The 21676-nt window shown below is 41.1% G+C and overlaps 1 protein-coding gene across 3 annotated transcripts in view; it reads right to left on the reverse strand.

Annotated features, from left to right (window-relative positions):
* Positions 1-246: 246 nt before the first annotated feature.
* Positions 247-21676, reverse strand: part of SLC1A7 (solute carrier family 1 member 7) — a 50310-nt gene continuing 28880 nt past the window's right edge. The window contains exons 5-11 of one of the 3 annotated variants that reach the window (XM_040565460.1): positions 21278-21497; positions 18328-18427; positions 17086-17319; positions 10260-10454; positions 7032-7166; positions 3267-3366; positions 247-1267 (exon numbers count right to left, since the gene is read on the reverse strand). In XM_040565460.1, the coding sequence (XP_040421394.1) occupies positions 1181-1267; positions 3267-3366; positions 7032-7166; positions 10260-10454; positions 17086-17319; positions 18328-18427; positions 21278-21497 (1071 nt within the window). In that variant the 3' untranslated portion in view covers positions 247-1180. Of the gene's footprint in view, positions 1565-3266; positions 3367-7031; positions 7167-10259; positions 10455-17085; positions 17320-18327; positions 18428-21277; positions 21498-21676 lie in introns of all 3 variants that reach the window. The other 2 variants (XM_040565458.1, XM_040565459.1) reach the window with 2 other exon arrangements.

Genomic DNA, 21676 nt, shown 5'->3' on the forward strand with positions numbered 1-21676 from the left:
AGCAGCGTATTAGAATACCAGGCACATGTTACCTGAAACTGATATGTCAAAAGTAGCTAAATATAATATGTCAACTGTATTGGCATGAGCTAGTATGCAATCCCTGGATCAAATCCCAACTTTTGAAAAGGTCTCCTCACTTCCACTATCCTTTTTGGCACAGAAGTAAGTCACTAATAGTAGAAGTGCACAGACGGCCTGTTTTTGAAATGGCAGGTTTATTAAAAATGTTTTCTATCACAAACATTGGAAACATACTCAGCAGGTTTTATTGGAACTGAAAGATTCAGTAGATTATGGAAAGGGCAAAACCTTCAACGTAATTCAACCACTGAATTATGAAAACTAGCAATCCAGTTTCCACAGCAGGCTCCCCGCAGAACCCCAATATTACTCAACATCACCAGGTTCCAGTTGGTGTTCCATCTGCCCTCAGGATGAAGTGCATGGTCCAAGAGCTCGAGCTTCAAATGTGTACATATTTACAGTAGAAGGGCCGACAGACTACAGGGGAGGACACATTAGCACCAGTGCTCATGGATTGGGGCTCACGCTGCCTCTGTCACTGCGTGTGCATGGTACTGACTCTATCAAAGACATAGGTTAAAAAAAGGTTAATAAATCTGGCACTTGGAAGGCAAACTGTGCTCTGCAGTGACCTAGGATTGTTTGCGTTACGTATCACACCTGAGTGCCTGTCCCTGAAGGCTGCCCATCAGAATTACCTTGACATGCTTTCTTGCAAAATCACACGCTTTGCTTCACCTCTGCTCGAGGTGTTATTTGGTAACATACACCACATCTTGAGCTCAGGAAATCAGTGTGATCTTCTTACTTCTGTTCTAAAACTAAGCACATATTCTATATTTCATGAATATTAGACAAAACTAGTATCTTTAGCAGTTTTGGTGAAACTTTTTCACACAGCAAATATACATATATATAAATACAGTGCTCATAATTACTGAGAGTCACAAAAAAGGCTTTGGTTAAAAAATCAGACAGGGTCAAATAAAAAAGAAACTTTTAAAAAAAGAAGCCAAAGGAGTGTCAAATACTATGTTGGAGTCAAATGAGTGCAGAATAAAACAGTAGTCATCCATTAGTTAATTTTTCAGTATTAAGATCTTCCACCTGAAGAAGCCCATGTCTCTTGCAAGCTGTGTGCCTTTCTTGACGTTCACAGCTGGTCTCCTAGCTCCAGTACAAGCCGAGTGCCGATAATCCCACTTTTTTTTTTCTGTTCAAGGCAGAGTCCCTCTTCCAGCTGTGAGGTAGAGATTGGGTATCAGGTCACTGGGGTGTGAGATACCACTGAGTGTAGCAGTTACACGTTTGTTTCTAGTTCATTTATTTCAATAGTGCAGTGGTCTTTACTGTTGGATTTCTTAGTGTGATTCTCCACTGGGCTTTCTTCTTGCTCCACTTGTACAGGTATGTGGTGCTGAAACCCTTTCACTGTTTCTGGTCCACGGGATTCATTCATGGTCTTCACACAGCCATTTCTCTGGTAAGCCACAATCTGATGGATGTTAATAGGCTTAGTTTCACAGATCAATGGCACCTACGTGAAAAGCAGTAAGATTTGGAATACTGCCACTGTTTGCTGGATACAACAGGAAGGGAATTTTTACTTTGAAATCTTCTAGTCTGCTTTGCATTCACCAGGATTATCTAGGCCCCCGTAGTCTTCCAAGACCTGTTTCTTATATATACTAAAGCATCTTTGCACCATCTGGACAAAGTGAGGCAGTCTCTAAGTATGGAAAAATGTAAATTCTACCACAACTTTAATTTAACTTATACCCATGGTGATACCTGTTTGCATCAATACAGTGACAAGTAGTGTACGTAAAGTCTAGACTTTCAGGTTCAAAAGATATGGACTCAGTATGGTGAGCTTTGGGCAGTGCTTAAGTGCAATTACACAGACCACTAAGGCATTCGGTGTGGCCTCCTGCCTTTCTTCTAACCTGATGAACTGACACCTGTCTTTTTAGTTTGTCCTATTTCTAAAGAATAAAGAGGATTTTATTGAGTGATTCATAAGTTAAATACTGAAGCGTCCTATAAATCAAACCAGAAGTTCTGGTGGGGAAAATAAGACATAAATACTGGCAGAAAAAAGAGGTGGGCTTGCAGCTGACAAAATACGGCTTTGTGTATACATTACTAACTCACAAATTATGCAGCCAAAACTTATGGCAGACTGATGGTATATGTTAATGCAATTACAGAGCATGATGCAAAGAAAAATCTCATCACAGATGACTAAATAATCCCTTAGGAGGGATTTTATATTCTTGAAACATCTCTTCTTGAGTTCCGACAGTTCTAAATACAGCAGTGAACTGTCGGGCCTGCATTATGCAGGGAGCCAGACTGCACTTCTGGCTTTGTGGCTGCTGATACCTTCCTATTAGGTTGTATTTTTCTGTAACACACTATGTGTGCAGCCAACGTATTCAGGCCTAATCCTGTCATCAGCAATTACTGCAGGTGCTAAGCACCTCTGAGGATAAGACCTGTCTTTCTTTATAAAACTTGAAAGAGCTGGAATTTTAAGTGCATGTTCTGGGAAGGCACGAGAATGGGATTTACCAGAAAGAGTGACTGTAAAATGGGAATAATAATAACAGAAATAAAAGTTTGCTACTGGTACTGTTGTTTTTAAGTTCTGCCGGTGAGTAGAATACTACAGATGACACACAGAAATGAAACGTGCCGCCTGGATGCCAGTCTCTCTGAAGGACCTTCTGAGTAAACTGTCCTGTCCCTGTGGAAGAAGCTGGGGAAGGTCTGCCAGTAGCTGCAATGGCTGGGGAGGAGCACCTCCGAGCATGATGGGCTTGGGAATTACAGATCTCCTCTGCTGAGGATTTGAAGGAATCGTAGAGAAGGTGTTCCAGGTGTAAGGAAAGACTGAATGAGGCATGCCACAGAAAAAGGGAAAAGGGCATAGGAGTGGAAGGGAGGCGCAAGTGATGTATGGACTAAGAGATAGAGAACGAAGTTGTAAGAAGGGACTTGTATTCAATGTATGAGGCATGAAGTTGCCTGAGATTGAAGCCTAGAATGGAGCAATGTGTTTGTGTTAGTCCAGAATGGAAATTACTGAAATGGTGGCTTCAGATTATGCTAACGCAGTGGCTTGAAACACCCGGGATTGTGCCTGAAGCACCTTTTGTAAACTCAATGAAACAAACGTGGGAAGCTGAGAGTTTGCGGGATCTGTGCGGGCACACCCTGCCTCGTGGTGCTGTTACCTCATCGCCGTCCTTGATGAACTCCTTCCGGCAGATGTGGGCCATGATCCCAGCAGCCAGGGCATCTCCCAGGACGTTGATCATCGTTCTAAACCTGTCCCTGACAAACGACACGGTAATGGTCAGTTGGGTGCATGCCTACAGCTTCAGCACTGCAGTAATAAAAGCTGACTGCCAGTTCAGCTGTTTTTACGAGCTAACAAGTTCAGAAGTTTAGTTACGTAGCTACTCGGCTGGGTTTTCCAGTCTTTTCGGAGCTTAGTGCACTGTGCTGCCACACATTAATTTGTAGCTGAGGTAACCAGGGCAGCTATTGCCTTCCTGTGAGTGCACACTGATTCAACACTAGAAAGGTTTAACACAGTGGATAAAGATTGCGTCTGTGTCTGTATTTTTATGTTAAGCTCCAGTGTTACGGCCTCATTTGGAGGCTTGTGCCTGGACTCAATAAATGTAAAGGGCAGCCAGTACAACCAGTACCTTCTGTTAGGTATCAGGGGCTCAGTCCTGCAATCTCAAGAAATCTTCTCAGCAAGAAGATCAGTGTATTGGTAGAAGTTGCACAACACAATTAAAAGAAGATTGCTAAATAACTACTCACAAACTAGGTGGGATACTGACCATACTTAAATCCTGTTAATTTCTGAAAAAGCTGTGGTGGCTATGACACCTCTGGCTCTTAAAGATCCTTCATTTTCAGTTACCTTTTTTTTCCAATCCAACTTGATATATTTGACAATATTGCATATATATATACAGTTTCACTATTTTTCATTCAGTTATTTATGTGATCAGTTTTTCCCCATTTTACATCTTCTACCCACCACCATCTCAAAAATAAATCTATAAAAATATGGACTGTAAAAACACAAGAGAAAGTGGTTGCCATAGACAAGTGCTACACTTGAAGCTGCTTGGAATCTATTAGTTAAAACTGATGAGATTTCGAATAGATGATATAGCTTTTAAGTCTGAAATACATCACATAATTTCCAAGAAAAACATACGCATCTGAAAGCTGTCATATTGGTAACTTAATTTATAAATGTGGGTTATAACATGGAGGCTCAGAAATCTCCAGATGTTTGGCTTATTAAAGTTAGTGACCGTCCAATATCAACAGTGCCCAGATTTCTGATCCTGAATCTTAATATAGAAAAAAATTGAAGCTGTGTTCTGCTTTTTTTTGTATATATATATATTTTCAGCATGTAATCAATGCATGCAAATGTTTATGCAGTTGCTTGCCTAATTAGAAGGAACAGTTCCTGCATGAAATGTTATTTGCTTGGGCAATTACCAAAACTGTACATGCAATTGCAAGTAACTTCATCACTAATACTCCGCAGCCTATACCTAAATACGTTTGTTGATCCCAGTCCTAGACTTGTGTGCTGAATCTATTTATCTGATACCTGTTGTTCTGTGTTTGGGTTTTGCCTTGAGGAAAATTCCCACAAGAATGTGTTAGGCAGGGAATAATACTTGTAACGGCACAAATTGGATAGGTGTTCCTGTTACATAGCCTTTTTTTTTTTTCCTTGGTTGATCATCCGATTTTGGTTCTTGAAAAGCTGTTTTGGATTGTTAGTTTTGGACTGTGCAAATAGCTGTGGTGGAGGAGAAGCTGGATGAGCAGAGCTCACGAGTTCGCACTCTGTTTTGGGCTCTGATTCGGATCTGTTCTGAAGGCAGAATTTTTCTGCACCATACTGAAACTCTTAAGCAAAAGGGTTGCCCGGCACATTGTTGGACACGTTCTGCTCCATGTTCCTGTGTGCACACAGGTGTCTGCACAACGTACGAGTAGAACTGCACCGCACAGCGCTGGCATTTCTCCACTAAGAGGCCAAGCTGCTGCTAGCGACATTTCTTGCGCTGTGTTGCACTGGTATTTTAGCTTTATAGGTTACTATAATTAAAGATGCAAAACGTTTACCTCATATTTAATAAATTAGCTGATAAACATTTTAATTTTCTTCTTTTGTGTCCAGGCACTAGTTAAAGGTATGAAGTTCACATACATGTTGTGGCTACCTAAGTGAGTTGTAGTACCTCCAATGCATTGTAATGGGTATTTCAGTCTTGTGAGCTCATCTAATCAGCTTTCTTTAAGCATTCTTCATACTCCAGTACTTCCAAAACTAGTATTGAAAATATTAATCATGTCAACCATGTTGACACTTTGCATCTGCAGGCTCTTGAAACCAAGTGCTGAAATACTGAAATATACTTTTTACATGAAAGGTCATCTGCAAAAGATAGAAAATTGAGTCTGTTCCTTGCTCACTTTTTATTACCATCTGGAACTACAGCCTGAACGAGTTTTTGTCTGCTGTTTTGAAATGTTTTGTTAAACAAAAAGAAACATAATTCCCATATACGCTGGAAGACTTACTGGAAAAACAATGAAATGTTGATGTTGCAAGAGTTGGGTGAAAACTGAGCAATATAGAGGGAAAAGGTTTTTGTAATACAGCTTAAAATACTTTGACTTTTGTTGTGCTTCCATAGCTATGGAGCTTCAGTGACTAGCATTAGAAAGGCTGCTTTATTAAAATCTGCACTGCCATTCCCAAGTTTGGGTGCTCACAGCAGATGTTAGCTATCACTCACATAAGAATATTCCTGGTATTTGTAAAATAAAATACTTCTTAGAATATGCATACAACACAACTCTCATGACTCCTATTAATAGTACTAATATTCTATTACACTGAACAGGAAAGTAAAGAATTCCTTCTCACAGTTCTTTCTAGAAAATCTCAGAGACTTAAAGCTGAACCAAATTGGCAATGTAATGGAATCGGCTTTTAATTTTTATCCAGAACCCTGATGCAATTAAACTCTACTGCATTAAGATTGGTAATGGAGATACATTTTATATAGATTAAATTTTAAAAAGAACTAGAAAATGGACTGTTTCTTTGTGGATACGTATGCTAGTTATGTAATTATTTGAAATGCTAATGAGCTAGGGATCAGTATTTTACAATTCATCTTCCTAGACTATTCAAAATAGTTTGATTGGTTTATGGACATTTACATAACAAGATAAGAGTCCAAATAAACCAGTACTTATTAATTTTTAAGCTATTTCTTCTCATGGGTAACAGGACTCTCTGTTAGCCTGCAAGTGTTAAGTTTCAGCCTCTGCTTCTGCTGTGAAATCCTCAGTGACCGGGGATCCTGCAAAGCAACTTCTTTTCAGAGGGGCTGTGCTTGCAAAACAGACTCCATGAAGGGGATACATTTGCTGCTGAAGGCGGCACTGAAACCAGAGAGAGCGTAACTGCCTCAGGATCCCTATTGAAAGGAGGCTGTCAGTCCCAGCGTAGTGCCTTGCAAGGCCTGTGCTCGGGACTACAGGCGTACCTGCTTGCTGTAGCACTGGCTCAGGCCTCTTTGCAGTGAGTGTCACTACATGGAGGTGATGTCCTTGAGGTGCCAGGGGGCTGAGAAGCGGAGTGCAGGCAAACCACGTTTCTGAGGAATGCCAGCCTCTAGTCCTTGTCCAAGGCAAGGTGCCAGAGCTGCACCTGGCGGACATTTGTCTAGCCTGACCTTAAACCTCTGTCTATGTCTTTTGAAAGTCTGATATTCATTGCAGCAGTCTTTCACCTGAGACCACATTAGCATTGTTTCAAGCAAAATAGTTACTCCCCATGCCTTTTTTGCATGTTCATACTAATATACCCCTGAAGACCATGCGCCTTTTCAGCAGTGTTGCCACCCTGGCCACCTCGAAAGCTGAACCTTACTTACAGTGCCCAGTCAACGGCAATGATCAACGTGATGTCGTCCGTCGGGAGCCCGACCGAGGTCAGAACAATGACCATTGTCACCAGGCCAGCCTGTGGGATGCCAGCAGCTCCTATGCTGGCGGCTGTTGCTGTGATACTTTAACAAAGAGAGAAAGGAGTAAGCTTTGGTGATGGGTTACTCTGCAAGAAACAAAGCCATGTTTCTACAGATTTCCTCAACCAGAGTCCTCCTTACACTGCACAGCAGTGCTAGTGTTTGGTGGACAGGAGCCAGTTTGGAGAACGAGAATAGGCCAAATGGCCTGCCCAGTGCTAAATTCTCACCTTTGCAGCCTTGGCTGTGGTGAGGAAGTTCTGTTTTATCTCGTAAACTCACAAGTGAGGAGGGAGGGGGGGCCAGGCTGCGGGCTGCTCTATGCCAGCTCCTCGCGGGTCATGGCACTGCGCAGCCTCGGCAGCGCTGTGTGCCCCGCGCCTGCCAGCGCCCCGCTCGTGGCTTCACCCCTGGCAGCAGAGCTCCCAGCACACTTCTCTGAGTCATCCTGAGTTTGCCTGTGCCAGGCAAATCCGCGCTGGCTGCAGCTCGGGCCTTTCGTGTCAATCTGTCCCAAAGAGGCTTGGCCAAGGGGCGAGAGGCTGGGCCAAGGGTGAAGCTCTTGCACAGCACATGGCTTTGCATACTTGGATCTACATACAAAGCGAGCATAAATGTGACTGTACCTCTTCAGTTTCTGGAAAGTATTTTTACTTGACCTTCACACCATTTTTTCAGCCAGGCAAGCAGAAATGAATGGGAGACCAGGGCAAGAGTGGACCTGGCAGGCTAAACATTTTCTTCATAATGCTATTTTTAGGGGAGGGATTTCATTCCTTTTTCCAGGAGCAAAAGTGACTGTATATATTCACTTCCTCCTCTCTGGCCACTTCCAAGAGCTAGGCCATCCAGCAGAAAGACAAGAAATGAATGTTGACTATCGTAAAAGGATGACATAAAGCATATACACTGATGATCCACGGCATTCATTGATCCAGAATTTCAGAGCTTTTGGCAAGCAGTTAAGTTTCATCTACCTTCTTTGATGGAAAATGAGGGTAACAGTATTCACCCATATGGAAACCGAGACACTGAGATAGCCAGTATCTTGCTCACAGCTGTACAGCGTACCAGTAGAGCAGCAAAGGTATTTATAACTAGAGCCCTTTCCAGAAATAAAAAAATACATTTTTGTGGGGGTGTGTTGGGGAAAGAGAAAGATTTAAGACTGATTTTTGAAAAAGTTAGTTTGTATAGCATCCTAAGAGCATTTTAGTAGGCAGAATATAGATAGGAAGGAAGGGACAGAAGCTTAGTAGTTGAATAAGAGTTAAGTATAATGAATATTAAAAGATGCTCCAGTTAGTGCTCTAAACCGGCTAGCTCATTAGAACTGCTTCTGCCTCCCAGGTCAGTTCAGGCTAGAAAGTCTCAAGACTTAATTAGGAGCAAAAACAGGAATGTTTAACTAACATTGTACAGGCAAGCTCATCTGCTGCTCCACTGCATTTTGACCTCAATGTAGATGTTTCTTCCTGTAATAGTCTCACTTGATGGGAATATTATGATCTTTACTTTCTTCTTCTGCTACATCTACGTTTGCGTAATCACATTGATATAAACTGTCAACCTGGATTTTACAAATTATGAACCGAGTAGGCTGATTATTTTTTCTAACATTTTTCCCCTCCAGCAAAAAATATTCTGGGACTCAGGAATATTTGAATTTCAACTCTCCACTTCCTAAGGTATCAAGATCTAGGGCAGGTTTGGCCCATAGAATACAGTTAGAATTGGCCTTCAGATATCCAGATGTTTAGGTACTGGATCCACTGTGAATTCCTATTTTCCCCTCTTTCATAAACCAGTCTTTCTATTTATTTTCCTTTCTTGGATTTTTCTAATTTTAATTTGCATATTCCTTCTACTGTCTTTACTTCTCTCTGGTTCTTATGCACTAGCACTTAATATGGGCAGTGAAAATAAACAGATAAAAGAGGGTTCTGCTAAGAGAAAGATAGAACTTATATTCTTTCCATCTACCATCACTCTCCTTCTCCTTAATTTTTCAAATCGCCATTCTCTGCTTCAAGGTGCATGTAATGTCTGCCCATGGTCTGAGCCGTATTTTGGGACCACATTCTAAAAACATCCCCAAATTCAAAATCACAAAATTTCCAATAATTTTCAGAGAGTGAGAATGAAGCAAGAGCTCATGTGGGCACACTTTATTTCTTCTGCTTCTAGTCTAACTAAATCTTGCCAAAAGTCCATTGGCAAAGCCCAGCTGTCATCTGGGTTTAGTTGCAGGACTCTCCTCTTGTCATGAAGCTCTTCAAGTCCAGCAGAAGATGGGCAAGGCCCAGCAGAGTAAACGGGGCAGTGCTGAGGTCACTGGGTGGGTAGGTAAGCAGATCTCAAGTATGTTGCACAAGGCTCTGACTATGAAGAATGTTTTTCTAATCATTTGTTCTCTGCTGGAAACCTGCAGGTCTCAGTCCCTGAGGCATTCCTTGGCAGCCACTGGAGTTATTCTGGCAATAATTGTTCAGCTGGATCTTCTGCTCTCTTGGATCCATTACAGACCTTTCAAGGACAGAGTATGCAGCTATAGCACACTCTACCACTGAGAGCGTGGTTATTTATGACAGTTTCTGCTTTAACAAGAAGCAGAGAAGATATCTAAAAAATACTTGAGAGGTAGGACATATTGATGGAAACCTGCCCTGACAGTAGCATCTTTCTTCCTTCCCTTCAAGGCCTGACACCCACTGTTCCCTCTATCTGATGTAGGACTTTTAGCTTTTAACATTTCCTCTCATGTGAAGATACAAACTAGGGTTAAAGTTGAAAACAACTCTGAAATTTAAAATAATGTTTTAAATGCCAACAATAATCATAAAATGTTCAAATTCTAGTAAATGATCAAGGGTGTGCCTAAAAATAAAAATTAGTTATTTTCAAACATAAACCCTTTTTTAATGGTGTCCACATGCTTCTATTTAATGGAACCAATACAATTTCCCTTTTTACAGTCCTTGATCTTTGCATTACTTAAAAACTACCATCCTATGAGAAATAGGTCCTTTGATAACCGCAAAGATGAGTTTTGTTCTGAACATTGCAAGATACGAGAATCATAAGACTATCACACAAGACAAACAACTCTGGGCATGTGGAATTTGAGGTTTATACCTGATAGTAATGATCTGCCCGAAGTCCAGCTCATAGTTGTTGACTTGTGCGATAAAGATTGCAGCCACCGCTTCGTAGAGCGCGGTCCCGTCCATGTTGATGGTGGCTCCCACAGGCAGCACAAACCTGGCAATCCTCCTGTCCACGTGGTTGTTCTCCAGCAAGCACTTGAACGTGATAGGCAGCGTGGCTGAACTGCAAAACAGCAGAGAGAAGCACACGTTGAAATTACTTTTATTTCTAGAGAACAGAAATATTATTAAATGTTATCAGGTCATAAATTTCCTTGTTTTCAATAAGACGCATGCATTTTTAAGTAGTAACGTACTCAAACATATTTATATTTCTTCAGCCTTTTATTTTTGTAGCATTCTGCCTTTTACCATTCAGTGTCACATTCATTAGTATGTCATGAGCGGTTCGATTGCCGTCATGTGAATGAAGGGGCATTTTTTAAAGCTTTGTAATTTGCAAGGAAGGGGCAAAATATTTTCCTTGTTGTGATACTGAGCGTTATGTATTGCTAAGTATCCGAGACTGCTGAAATAGATGTAAAATAACAATCTCTGAAACTACTCCATAGTTACCTCTTTAAGGAGATAAGTTAATTATTGGACAAATATTGGTATCATGATACTGAGGTCTTTAATTTTCTGTTGTCTTGTGAGCTACATGCCTCCAGCAGTGAAATTTAGGTGTCTTTTCACTAGTTTGGGCAGTCCGGATTGTTCAGTCACTGTGTTGTGTGCCTCACATCAGCAGCGTATCTCTGATATCTCACAATGGACATTATCTGTTCTTAATGGGAAAAAAACAAACACATTTGATTGACAATTCTTTCTCCGTTGTTACGTTTCAGCTACAAAGTCCTGAGAGGTTCTGAAAGCCCTGATATAACCCCAAAGTTTCAGGAATGTATTAGCAAAAAGTTTCCATGAGTAGGAGCTGTCATTTTGTATTTGTGCAAGCTGTTTTTTGAGGCAAGGCACTGTTAGTGTTTGGAAAGGAAAAGTAGCATCCTGCAAGAGAAGTGCGAAACGAACAAGAGAAGTGTATGAGAGGATGTGTTCATTACAGTATCTCTGGTTTTTATAACCTTACAATGTCTGGCTGGTCAACGATTTACTAGACAGTCACTACCACGCAAATCTGGGCAAAAGTAATTCACTAAATGTGTAAATAAGGAAAGAAAAATCTGATTTCCTCTGGCAACTGGGTTATGTTCAATTTTTTCATTCTGGCAGTCCTAATATTTAAAGAATATTTACTTTGAAAACCAAACGGAGCAAGGCATAACCCCCCAGCTACACACTAGATGTCAGTTGTCTCTCGGGCATGCTTGTCATTTTTTACACATTCATTTGGGAATGACTGAAATTCTCTGTCTTGTTTGCCATAAACTATTCATAAAATAAAAGGGTGAGACGAGGGCTCCCAGGTAATAGAGAACAGAAAATCCTGGTGGAGCTGTAACTGGAGCAGACCACCCCAGTAACACTTGTAGATGTTCTTATAACTGCCAGCATTGCCAGGAAGCAATTAGTAAACTTAGGATTCACCGTGTCCCTTCCCTGCAGTGGCTTCAATTGTAGGTTACTTGTTTTTAAAAACAGTCTTGCCTTGGCCATTTGCCTTTTCTGTAACAAAAGCCTGTCTAATTTTCTTTGTGGGAAAAAGAGGAGAAAAATTAATCTTCCAAGTCCTTTTCCACCCTTTGACATAGCAGAATTTTAAACCTAAATGCCTTCAAGTTCTCAGGGCAGAGATCTGAGCTGTGAAACATGCAGATTTTAACTGACTGACATCTGATTTGGTGGGGATGTGGAAAAGACTGTGAAAAACATCCCATAATACCAATGGCACAACCAGCAAATTCTGTATCTGTTTCCACTGCTACAAGCTGAATGTATGAGACTGTTTTTGCAAAAATTCAACTTTCAAACTTGTGCATTATCTCACAGAGAGCCGGGTAATTCTTTTATTTTAATTTTGTGTGCTTTTAGAAGTAAAATTTGTAGGGCACATTACCAGATGTTGGTTTTGTGTTTCATTAATTATTATCATAAAAAAGTGGACAGAATGTAAGTACAATGATGATGAAAAATTTGTGCAAGATATTTAAAGGAAGTGCATTTCCAGGTTACAAATCCTAGTGTCTTCCTAACACAACTGTTCCATACAGTCTCACTCAAGTTTATGACACCACATCTTAGAGCTGGTAGAGCATCTGTCCTGACTACTCCTACTGAAGGACACTCCCAAACTCATTGCTCAGGTGAGAAACTTAATTTTTGACCTAGATGTATTATTTTCAATTTACACAAAATTTGTTTCTATGTGCTTTATGCATATGCTCTTGCACAAATAAGTCCAGCCATTACAACATGCAATGTTAGAAATCAGTTTTGTTCCCCTGGATTGAAACAATCAGACTTTTTGAAGTTTTCTCTTATAAGACCGTTACTTTACATCCCTGATTTCCCTTTTGGGAACCTGCTTCACTGATCTTAATCTGCTAAGTCTTCTAAAAACTTTTCTAAAGCTTTCAGCTAAGAGGAGAGGTATCTTATCCGAGCGCTAACTCTAACAATTAAAAATACATTTTTAGAGTCTTATCTCAATTTTGTTTGGGATAAAATGATGCAGCTGGAGAGACTGAACATAAGCTAATGCTGGATCAGGCCAAGCTCTTAGTAGTGTGAGCCACAAAAGACAGCTAGTCACTGTGGAAGAACAGCTGTTCAGCTTGCTCTGTTTATCTTATCATTCAAATGCATTTTGATATTTGCTCCAAAAAATCAACAAGCTGATCTCATCTCCCTTTTGCTAAATCTGCCTTTAATTTACACTGTGCAATAGCCAAGACCTTAGTGTTTCATAAGCAGCAAAACCCTTGAAAAACTCGTGTTTTATTGTTTGTCTTCAGAGAAGATGAAAATTGCTTCTTTTTGATGGGATGTACCGTAGAGAAGACACCGCTTTAATTCATTAGTGGTATGGAAAGGTGACCTAGAAAAATAAAATTCCCTTGTACATTGGAATGAGGAAAGCTAAAAACAAGAGGAATCTGTCTGCAGGCCAAATACTGCTGTTTCAGTACAGTGAGAGGTGACAGGATCAGGGTTGGTGTGCAAGTCCAAAATCCATGGCTACCCCTGACCACCGCAGAGCAGGGCACGGTGGCGATGCCAGCACATGCTGCACACACCTCTCGGATGCGGTGAGCGGGAGCCGTGCACAGCGCTCTGGCCTCAGGGGCTGGTGGCCTGGTGGTGCCATGCTTGGTGCTAGTAGCATGAACTGAGATCATTGTGTCCCAAACAGACGCACCAAAGGAATATGAGATTTCTTCTCTGTCCCTACCTCTTCATTGACATCTGTGTGAGCCCAAAACATTGCTGTGAGACAGGGATTTCTGGATACAGTGCCTGAAAATGCATTGCAGAACCTTTCACTGAAGGGAAGTGGGTTTAAATAATGTGCACATTCAATAAAATCATTGCCATGAGATGACTGTTAAGTTGCTTTCAGGTTCCCTTGTGTCACATTCTTGGGGTTTGTGTGTGGTACTGTTTTTTCCTCTTGCAGTGCAACTTTTTGCTTGAAAATAAAGGTTTCCGCAGGTGCAGACTAGCTGGAATGAGCATCAGAACACTGATCTGTGGCTTTCTTTCTGTCTTTAAATGTAGACATGAACTGACACAGAAACATCTGCAAAAAACCATCAGTATGCTTAAAACCAGCTCTTTGTTCTCCTCTTAGATGATCTTAAAATCCAATACCCACATTATGAGTGTTACATAATGCCCTTGTGGCAAGTGTTATTTAACCAAATGCAGATGTGCTGACTGTCGGGAGAAGCAGCTCTCCTGTCCAGCCCCAATTATTTGTGCATGTTCTTTTGGCAAACGCTCGGTTATGCGCAGTATCCATTCCTTTCAGTGTAATGAAGGTGAAAAGTTCAGCCATCTCTAGACAAGACACTGCTATTTGAGAAGAAAAATATTAACCACCACATTCGACCTATGTTGGATTTGCAAAATATACCACTGGTAAGCAAGGGCAAAAGTTAAATTTGTCAGTGGTGTCCAAGTCTCAAAGCTGGAATTTCAGAGCCATTCCTCGTGGCTTGTCTTAGCTTTGGTAGTACATCTGCTTCTGCTGATAAAGGTCCTAAATCTCTTCTGGTAGCAAGTCCTGCTGGTGACTGCTGACAGGCCAAGCTACCAGCTGGTGCCAGAGCTGTTCCCAAACTACACCTGCTCAGTGCCTATATATACACAACTGTTCCTTGCACAGTGGAAGGGCAGAGAGCACTATCTCAACATCCTCAATATCTCCAAGGTAGGGGCTCTCTCCTGGCAGTCTGCACTGGGATGTTGAAGCTAGCGCAGGCGCACAGGAAAGGAGAATTCCCTGCGCCTTCCCCACTGTGAGCAGGCACTCGCACCTCGGCTTGCAGAATAACGAACTGGGGATGGAGAAAAAACTTAAGGATTCAGAAAGGTTCTTCAGAAACAGAACTCTTAGAGGAGCAGAGCAGATAGTCAAGTGTGTCAAACGTGAACCTGACGAGTCTTTTCCAACACTAACATCTTTGAGTGTAAAATTAACATCTTACTTGATTGTGGGGATGTGATGACATCACAAGCTACAAGCTTTTTATGTTCTAATAAAAAAGCCTGTCCTAATTACTTAAGCCTAATTAGAGTTTAAAACACCACCCAGCACATTTTTTTTTTCTTAACTTTGTATCTCACAGTATGTTGCTCTTTATAGGTCAGTTTGGAGGAAACTACTAAATTTGAAAACACCTTGTTAAGCGAAACATAGTGGAAAGCCAGTTCCTTCCAACTATACTGAAATAATCACTCCCTCCTCTCCTTTCTTTTAATTCCCATATATTCCTTCTGCTCTGCTTACTTCTTCTCTAACCACTGTAAGTATATTCATGAAAGAGCCATCTGCATATGGCCTTCCTGCCCCAAATTACCTTGTTGGACCTCGTTAGAACCGTAAGGGAATTAGCCTAGTCAGGTCAGTGGAGCAGTGATAAAAGTTTTAGGTTCTTTTCCCTCCCAAGTCTGGCACAGGTCTGGTGCAACTTTTTTCTCTTTTTTTTTTCTCTTTTGCGTTGTCCCTTCAGTGAAAGAGAGATTATTGCTCTTTTAGCATTGACTGTAATTACCGCATTGCAAGATAACGTTTTGTAACAGAAATGTTTGGCAGAAAATTATAGTGAAAGTGAATGACATCAACTAGTCTGAGTTCAGGGAACTTATACAACTACTTCTCCATGTATGTATTTACTTAGATAATTTGCAGAAGAGTTTGAGTTTGTGCAAAACCCATGTAATTATTTATCAGCACTATGCAAAGCCATATGCTCTGATTACATAATAGCCCTTACTTGACTATTAAAAAGAAGTTATTTAAATCTTTTGATTTAAATAACATTTCCCAGAACTTTTTATCCATATGTCACACTCGCCTTTTCCTTCTCTAATCCTACCAACTGCAAATGTATTTTATTTCTAAGTGGGTTACTCCGCTGTAGGATGAGAGGTTACGTGAATTCCTCCTCAAGGAGCTTGGGAAGTGACCAGGAAAACTAAGATTAGAAGCACAAGGGATAAGAAGCTGATACAATCCTATTGCCATAAAGGCTGTATCAGTTATCAGAGTTCAACGTATTACAGAGATTATTGCAAGATGAAAGACAAAATCAGCATTTAAGTATAGTTAGATGAAGTACTCCCCAATGATTATTGTTAATAAGAATAAATATTTTTGGTTTAATAAAAACCTTTTATATTTTCAGTATATATTTCTTTACAAATAGATGTTCACAATTTATGAGTGATTTTGTAATAATGACTAATTTGAAGTCTAAATTAAGTAGACAAAGGTAGGTGTTTGTTGCCAGCTGTCATCATTTCAAAATTGGATAGGAATTTTGTTTTCCAGCCTCTCTGTAAGATAACTTTAAAAACGCAAAAGCAAAAATGGAAATCAAGCTGAGATAAAAGAAAGGTATCTTTTCCTTTCTTCAGCCCTCTTCCTTTACAACTGAGAGTAGAAATAATATGTAAGATGTGCTAAAGAGATCTATTTACCTGGCATTTTCCGCTTGTACTGTGGCTTTCATTACTACATAAAAATCACCAGGTACAGCTGCTCTCATTATTTCAGAGTAACAAGCCTCCAGCCACAGATGCAATGACACTGTCTATATGATATCAGCAGCGTGGAAATGTGATTTTAGTTGTCATTCTTGTCTGCACTCCATACAAATCAATTCCAGCCCTTACAAGCACTTCTTAAGCACAAGTCTATCCATGTTGGTGATCATTTTCTTAACCAGTCCATAAGCGGTTTCCCATGTCACTGTACCTTTGTTCAGCTATGGTTAAAGCACATTGGGCACCCTCCCTAAAAAGGATGTGAAAAACATTGTTCCTTGAGTAGAACAGCGGAATATTTTCCCAGTGCTGGACAATAGCTTGCAACCACAGTCTTTTCTTAATGTACCCAAAATCAAAGACTAAGATGAGTTGAAAGTGTAAAATGTTTCCATATGACTGAACTAATGCCAAAAATATAGTCTGGACAAACTGTGTGTCCCTTAATATATATTAACTTTGTAGAAACACAGTAGTTGTTTTTATGGAAAAATACCCTTAGTTCCTTTCTAGTCCTCTAAGAAAAAACATTTTTGTCCAATATTTTTTAAACTGAGGCAAAACAATGTAACAAACATTACTTCCAATAGCTCCCACTCATAACTTCCAAATGTTGAGAGACACATCCAGAAACTGGGTGATACCTGGAGGAAGTGGCCAGAGCAATGAGCAAGGCTTGAAGGATCCCTCTGATGAAGACAATAGGATTCTTCTTGGTGATAAAGAAGTACATCATTGGCAGGATGAACAGCCCATGCACAACCAGGCCGCACACCACGGTAATGGCATAGAAACCCAGCTTCTTCCCAATGGCTGAGGGGTCATCCATTTCTAAGATTTTGCCCGCGATTAGGAACACAATTCCAAAGGGAAAGTACCTGAGCAAAAAGAAGGACAGTCAGTACTAGGAGATAATTCACTTCCACCAAGCAGTGTGCGATGGAAATCTCCTGTACCCCCACTAGCAGTGCAGCAGAAGCAGCATGCCCAGAAGTGGCATGGTTGGGCTCGGTTGTTTTGTCAGACCAGGTGGGTTCAAGCGCCTGTCTCACACTCAAGGAGTGTGCCCGAAGAGCCAGGCTGAATACCCCTTTGTGTGGGGTACCCCTCAGCACCGCTGAGGTTATGGTGCTGATCAGGAATGAATTTAAAATGTTTTGGTTCAGAAGCAGGCTCTGAGTAGCTTAAAGCAGGTCATTTCCTTGGCAGCAGGGGAATGAATCCCAAGCTCTGCTCATGTGCTTGTGCTGATGTGATTGTTCAGGGATTTTAGTTGGAAGCTGTTAAATAAATGTTTATGTGGCCTTTGGAAGACATCGGAGAATTACCAATATGCATTAGACATGCTCTTGGACTGCATGGGAGTTTGATTCAGGGCAGAGGACTACCTAGTTTCTGAACTGTGGTGTTTACTCAGAGACAGCCAAGCTAGCAGTAACTGCACTGACTGCGGTACCCTCAGGTCAGCGCAGGAGCCCAGTCCTCTCCTGAGGGCTCATTAGCTTGAGCAAGCTGAAACCAGGCTAGGATTTCTAGTGGAGCAGTGCTGTAAGGTATGGGAGTACCAGCCCGAGGAGCTCATCATACTCCCGTGTGTGGGCTGGATGCATTATAATCCCCCAGCGTGTACAGCACACACACACAGCTATACTGTGCTTCATTATTTGGGAGTGATACGCAGGTTGCCTCTGTTAGAATGACAGAACAAGCTAGGGACAGGATGTACGTCTATATGTCTTCCTTCAGATGGTGGGGCCCCACAAAACTAAGGATAGTTCACTCTCATTATTTCCCTGGAAATAAGTTTATGCTATGTCTGTGTATCCTCTCAAAATTTTCTTTACTGTTAAAAAAATATATATTTTCTTACAAAAACTGTTACTTACCAAACAGCAACTGCTACTATCTTCATGACAGATTCATTTAAACACTGACAAAAGCTGACCAAAGGAACACCACTGTTTCCCATTCTTCCCAACATTATACCTGCAAACATAGGCATTTGGGTTTAAATTCTCGTGTGCTTTATGCAAATCGCCAGTGCTTTCACTCCCTGCTCTAACTCAAAGTGAACTAAATGGGAGGTGGCTGGATGAATGTAGATCTTCGTGCCGTAGGAATAGACAATGCTCAGAAATGAAAAGAATACAGCTTTGGGATGTGTCATCCAACCCTATATTCTGTAGACAGTGTTAGCTTCCAATAATGCATATAAATAGCCATCATTTTACCGCTCTGTTAATCTTCTGCCATCACTCCCTGAAAGGATTCTAAGTGATCAAGTTCATTGGTCGAGGAAGCACTTTGAAACCAAGCTGCACCAAATGAGGCACCAAACGCCTTTGAAGGGAGTTTCATGAGGAATCAGGGGGCAATGAGCGGGCTCTGCGCTGACACTTGCACTGGATGCACAGCATGCTTGCCCTGCGTGGCAGCCCAGGCTCTGCCCCTCGGAGCTCACGTCTGTGCTTGCGAGCCCAGACTCGGGCAGTAATGCTCCCAGGGCAGTCCCCGCTAGGGGCAGGGAGGGAGGCTCTTGGCTCTCTTACCCAGTGATTTCACAATGGCAGTGCATTCAAGATGAGGGCTTATAAACCTGATAATATTAATCTAAGCTGTGATTTTTGCACTGGAAAACACCGCTCTTATTAAGCATAGTGGTTATCTTTGCTAACAGGGTGTTAAATATAGTTCAGCTCTTGTTGCCTGGTCAGTGGCAGTTTTACATGACTAATTCTGTATAGTGCCAAAAAAAAAAAAAAAAAAAGAAACACCTTCACTTTTATTTTACAGGAATAGCTGAAAATTGTCCTTTAAAACACTGTACTATCTGAGCATGTGGCTATTGCTGGGGTCAGGCAGGGGAGTGGGCAGGACTGGAGTCTCTGGTGTGCATCCCTGGTGTACCAGCCTCCATTTCAGTGCAAACATTTTCCTTGCAGTGAATAAATAATATGTGCTCCTCCAAGAAAAAGATCAGATGTTTCAACTGCTATCCGCTTGTCATAATATCTAACAGAAATTCCTGCACGCTGTGTGAGTCGAGGCAGTATAGCTAGTCACAGCTCAGCCTAGCATCAGGGCTTTTCCTGGGTCCTCTCTGCCTCACACTCTGCCTGCCAGAGGTGCCCCATTTTAATGCATTCCTGGCAAAGAAATCCGGTCATTCATGCACAGGATTTACTCCTGGACTGAGGTTACTAAGAAATTCACCTCCTGCTTCAGGAAAAGAAAAAGACGGTTGGCTCAAGTCTGTTGTTCTGAAGTCCCTTTATCCTAGTCTGATGCTGTTCAAGGGTCTTAAAGAAATTATAAGAACTCATAGAATACTAGAGTGGTTTGGGTTGGAAAGGACCTTAAATATCAGCTAGTTCAGACCCACCCTAATGCCATTTTTCTATGCCAAAATGGTGTAAAAAGACCTTTGTGCAAATAAAACAAAGTGAGCAGAACTGTTACCAAGCACCAAGGCCTGTGTACATTTTTTTGCTGTAAATAAAAACGTCAGAAGGATGCCCTTCTTTCCTAGAGATTCAAGCCACTTCTGCTGTTCCATTGCTTCCTTTTTGGATGGGGAGAGCTGCAGAAAGCTGGAGGCAGTGATAAATGCTTGGCTGTATCCTTTGTTCGGAATGACAATCTGAAATTGCCACCAGTGTCCAACAAGTTTTGAGCACTTAGTGTCTCAGGTCTGCGTGCAGCTACTGCAGTCGCAGCTGGCCCAGCAGCCAGGGCTGTCGTGTACGTGGCAGTACCAGCAGAACATTTTCTGTGTGTCAGCCTGGAGGAAACTGGCTCTCAGCTTCCGTCTCTTGATCCCTGGGCCAGCAGGAGTGAGGGGCATGGTGACAGTAATACATTCAGTTCTGGGAACACAGTGAGTGGTTTTCAGAAAGTCATCCTTGATCCTAATGAGCACATGTAATTAATTCATACATATCCAAAAGTTTTTGGCTGGAGTATCGGTTGCTGTGACATTGTACTTTGGGAATCAACTATAACATATTACAAACTGAGGGGCAGCCAATTTCCAGCAGTGATGCATATGGAATACCACATACTAGATAAACTGAAAAAGAGAGACAAATCTGCTAATTCCAGATTTGATTTTTGACCCCTTCTGCTGGTATGAACCGTAATATAATAAATGTAGTCAAAGATGTTTCATGGAACTACCTCCGCTGACCAAATTAACTTCCAAGAAGAAATTTAGATAAAGAAAATTTTATCAGCATTTTCTTGTAATAATCATCAGTACCTTACCTTTGTCATCATTAACTAAGGCACATTTCAGGGAGTGGTTAAATTCCCTCTTCCAAATCCACAAGTGTAATATAACACACATAGTAACATGGGACCAACGGGTTCCTCCAGCAAATGAAACTGAATAAATTAGCTAGATATAATCTCTCAGAGTCCACTGAGTTAAACTACTGAAAGGTACATTGCTATAAGCATTGCATGATGAAAAAAAATAAAATTAAGAAGTTCCAATCAAAGAGAGAATCCATGGGTTTAAAACTGATAAAACACTATTCATCTGTAACTCACTTATCCGTCTTATCTCTGAGACTTATAATCTGAATTGTGCTTCAACATGGGTGACGGTTATGTTCTACGCTAATAATGTGATAAAATGCAATTAAGAATGGATAAGAACAGCAGACGGGGCAGATTCCAGGGCAAAAATCATTTACTGCTTGGTGGGGGGAACTTTAATGAAGGACCTGGTCTGGGAGCAGGTTATTCTTATTCCAGAAACAGAACAACCAACCCCTGTCTTTTTCTCTTAATGGATACTTGGATTATTGCAAGCCAAACATGTCTGAAACCTACCCATTGTTGCAGAGAATATCACAATCCCTAGCACATTCATGCCGTCACTAGTGCCTGGTTCTGATTTGTAAATCACTTCAGGTGGGGGAGTGATATCCAAGGCAAAATTCTGGACGTTGGATCCATTCTCATCCTGGACTCCATATATTATAATGCGACGAGTTGCGCTTTCAGATGATGCTTTGTTAGATTTAATGATGGGAATGCTCTTGGTGCGATACTGAAAGAAAACAAAGTATTTTTTTACTATAATATCCCAGCAGGAACTAATAGTTAAATGAGACCTCCAAAGTGCTTTGTTAAATAAGGCTGCATGTTAGAGGGACAAGCATGAAAAGAAAGACAGCTTCTATCCCTATGCTGCTAAAATCTGTAAGAAAAGTTGAATTTTTTGAATCT

The sequence above is a fragment of the Cygnus olor genome, chromosome 8 (genome assembly GCF_009769625.2).
Source record: "Cygnus olor isolate bCygOlo1 chromosome 8, bCygOlo1.pri.v2, whole genome shotgun sequence".
Lineage (NCBI taxonomy): Eukaryota > Metazoa > Chordata > Aves > Anseriformes > Anatidae > Cygnus > Cygnus olor.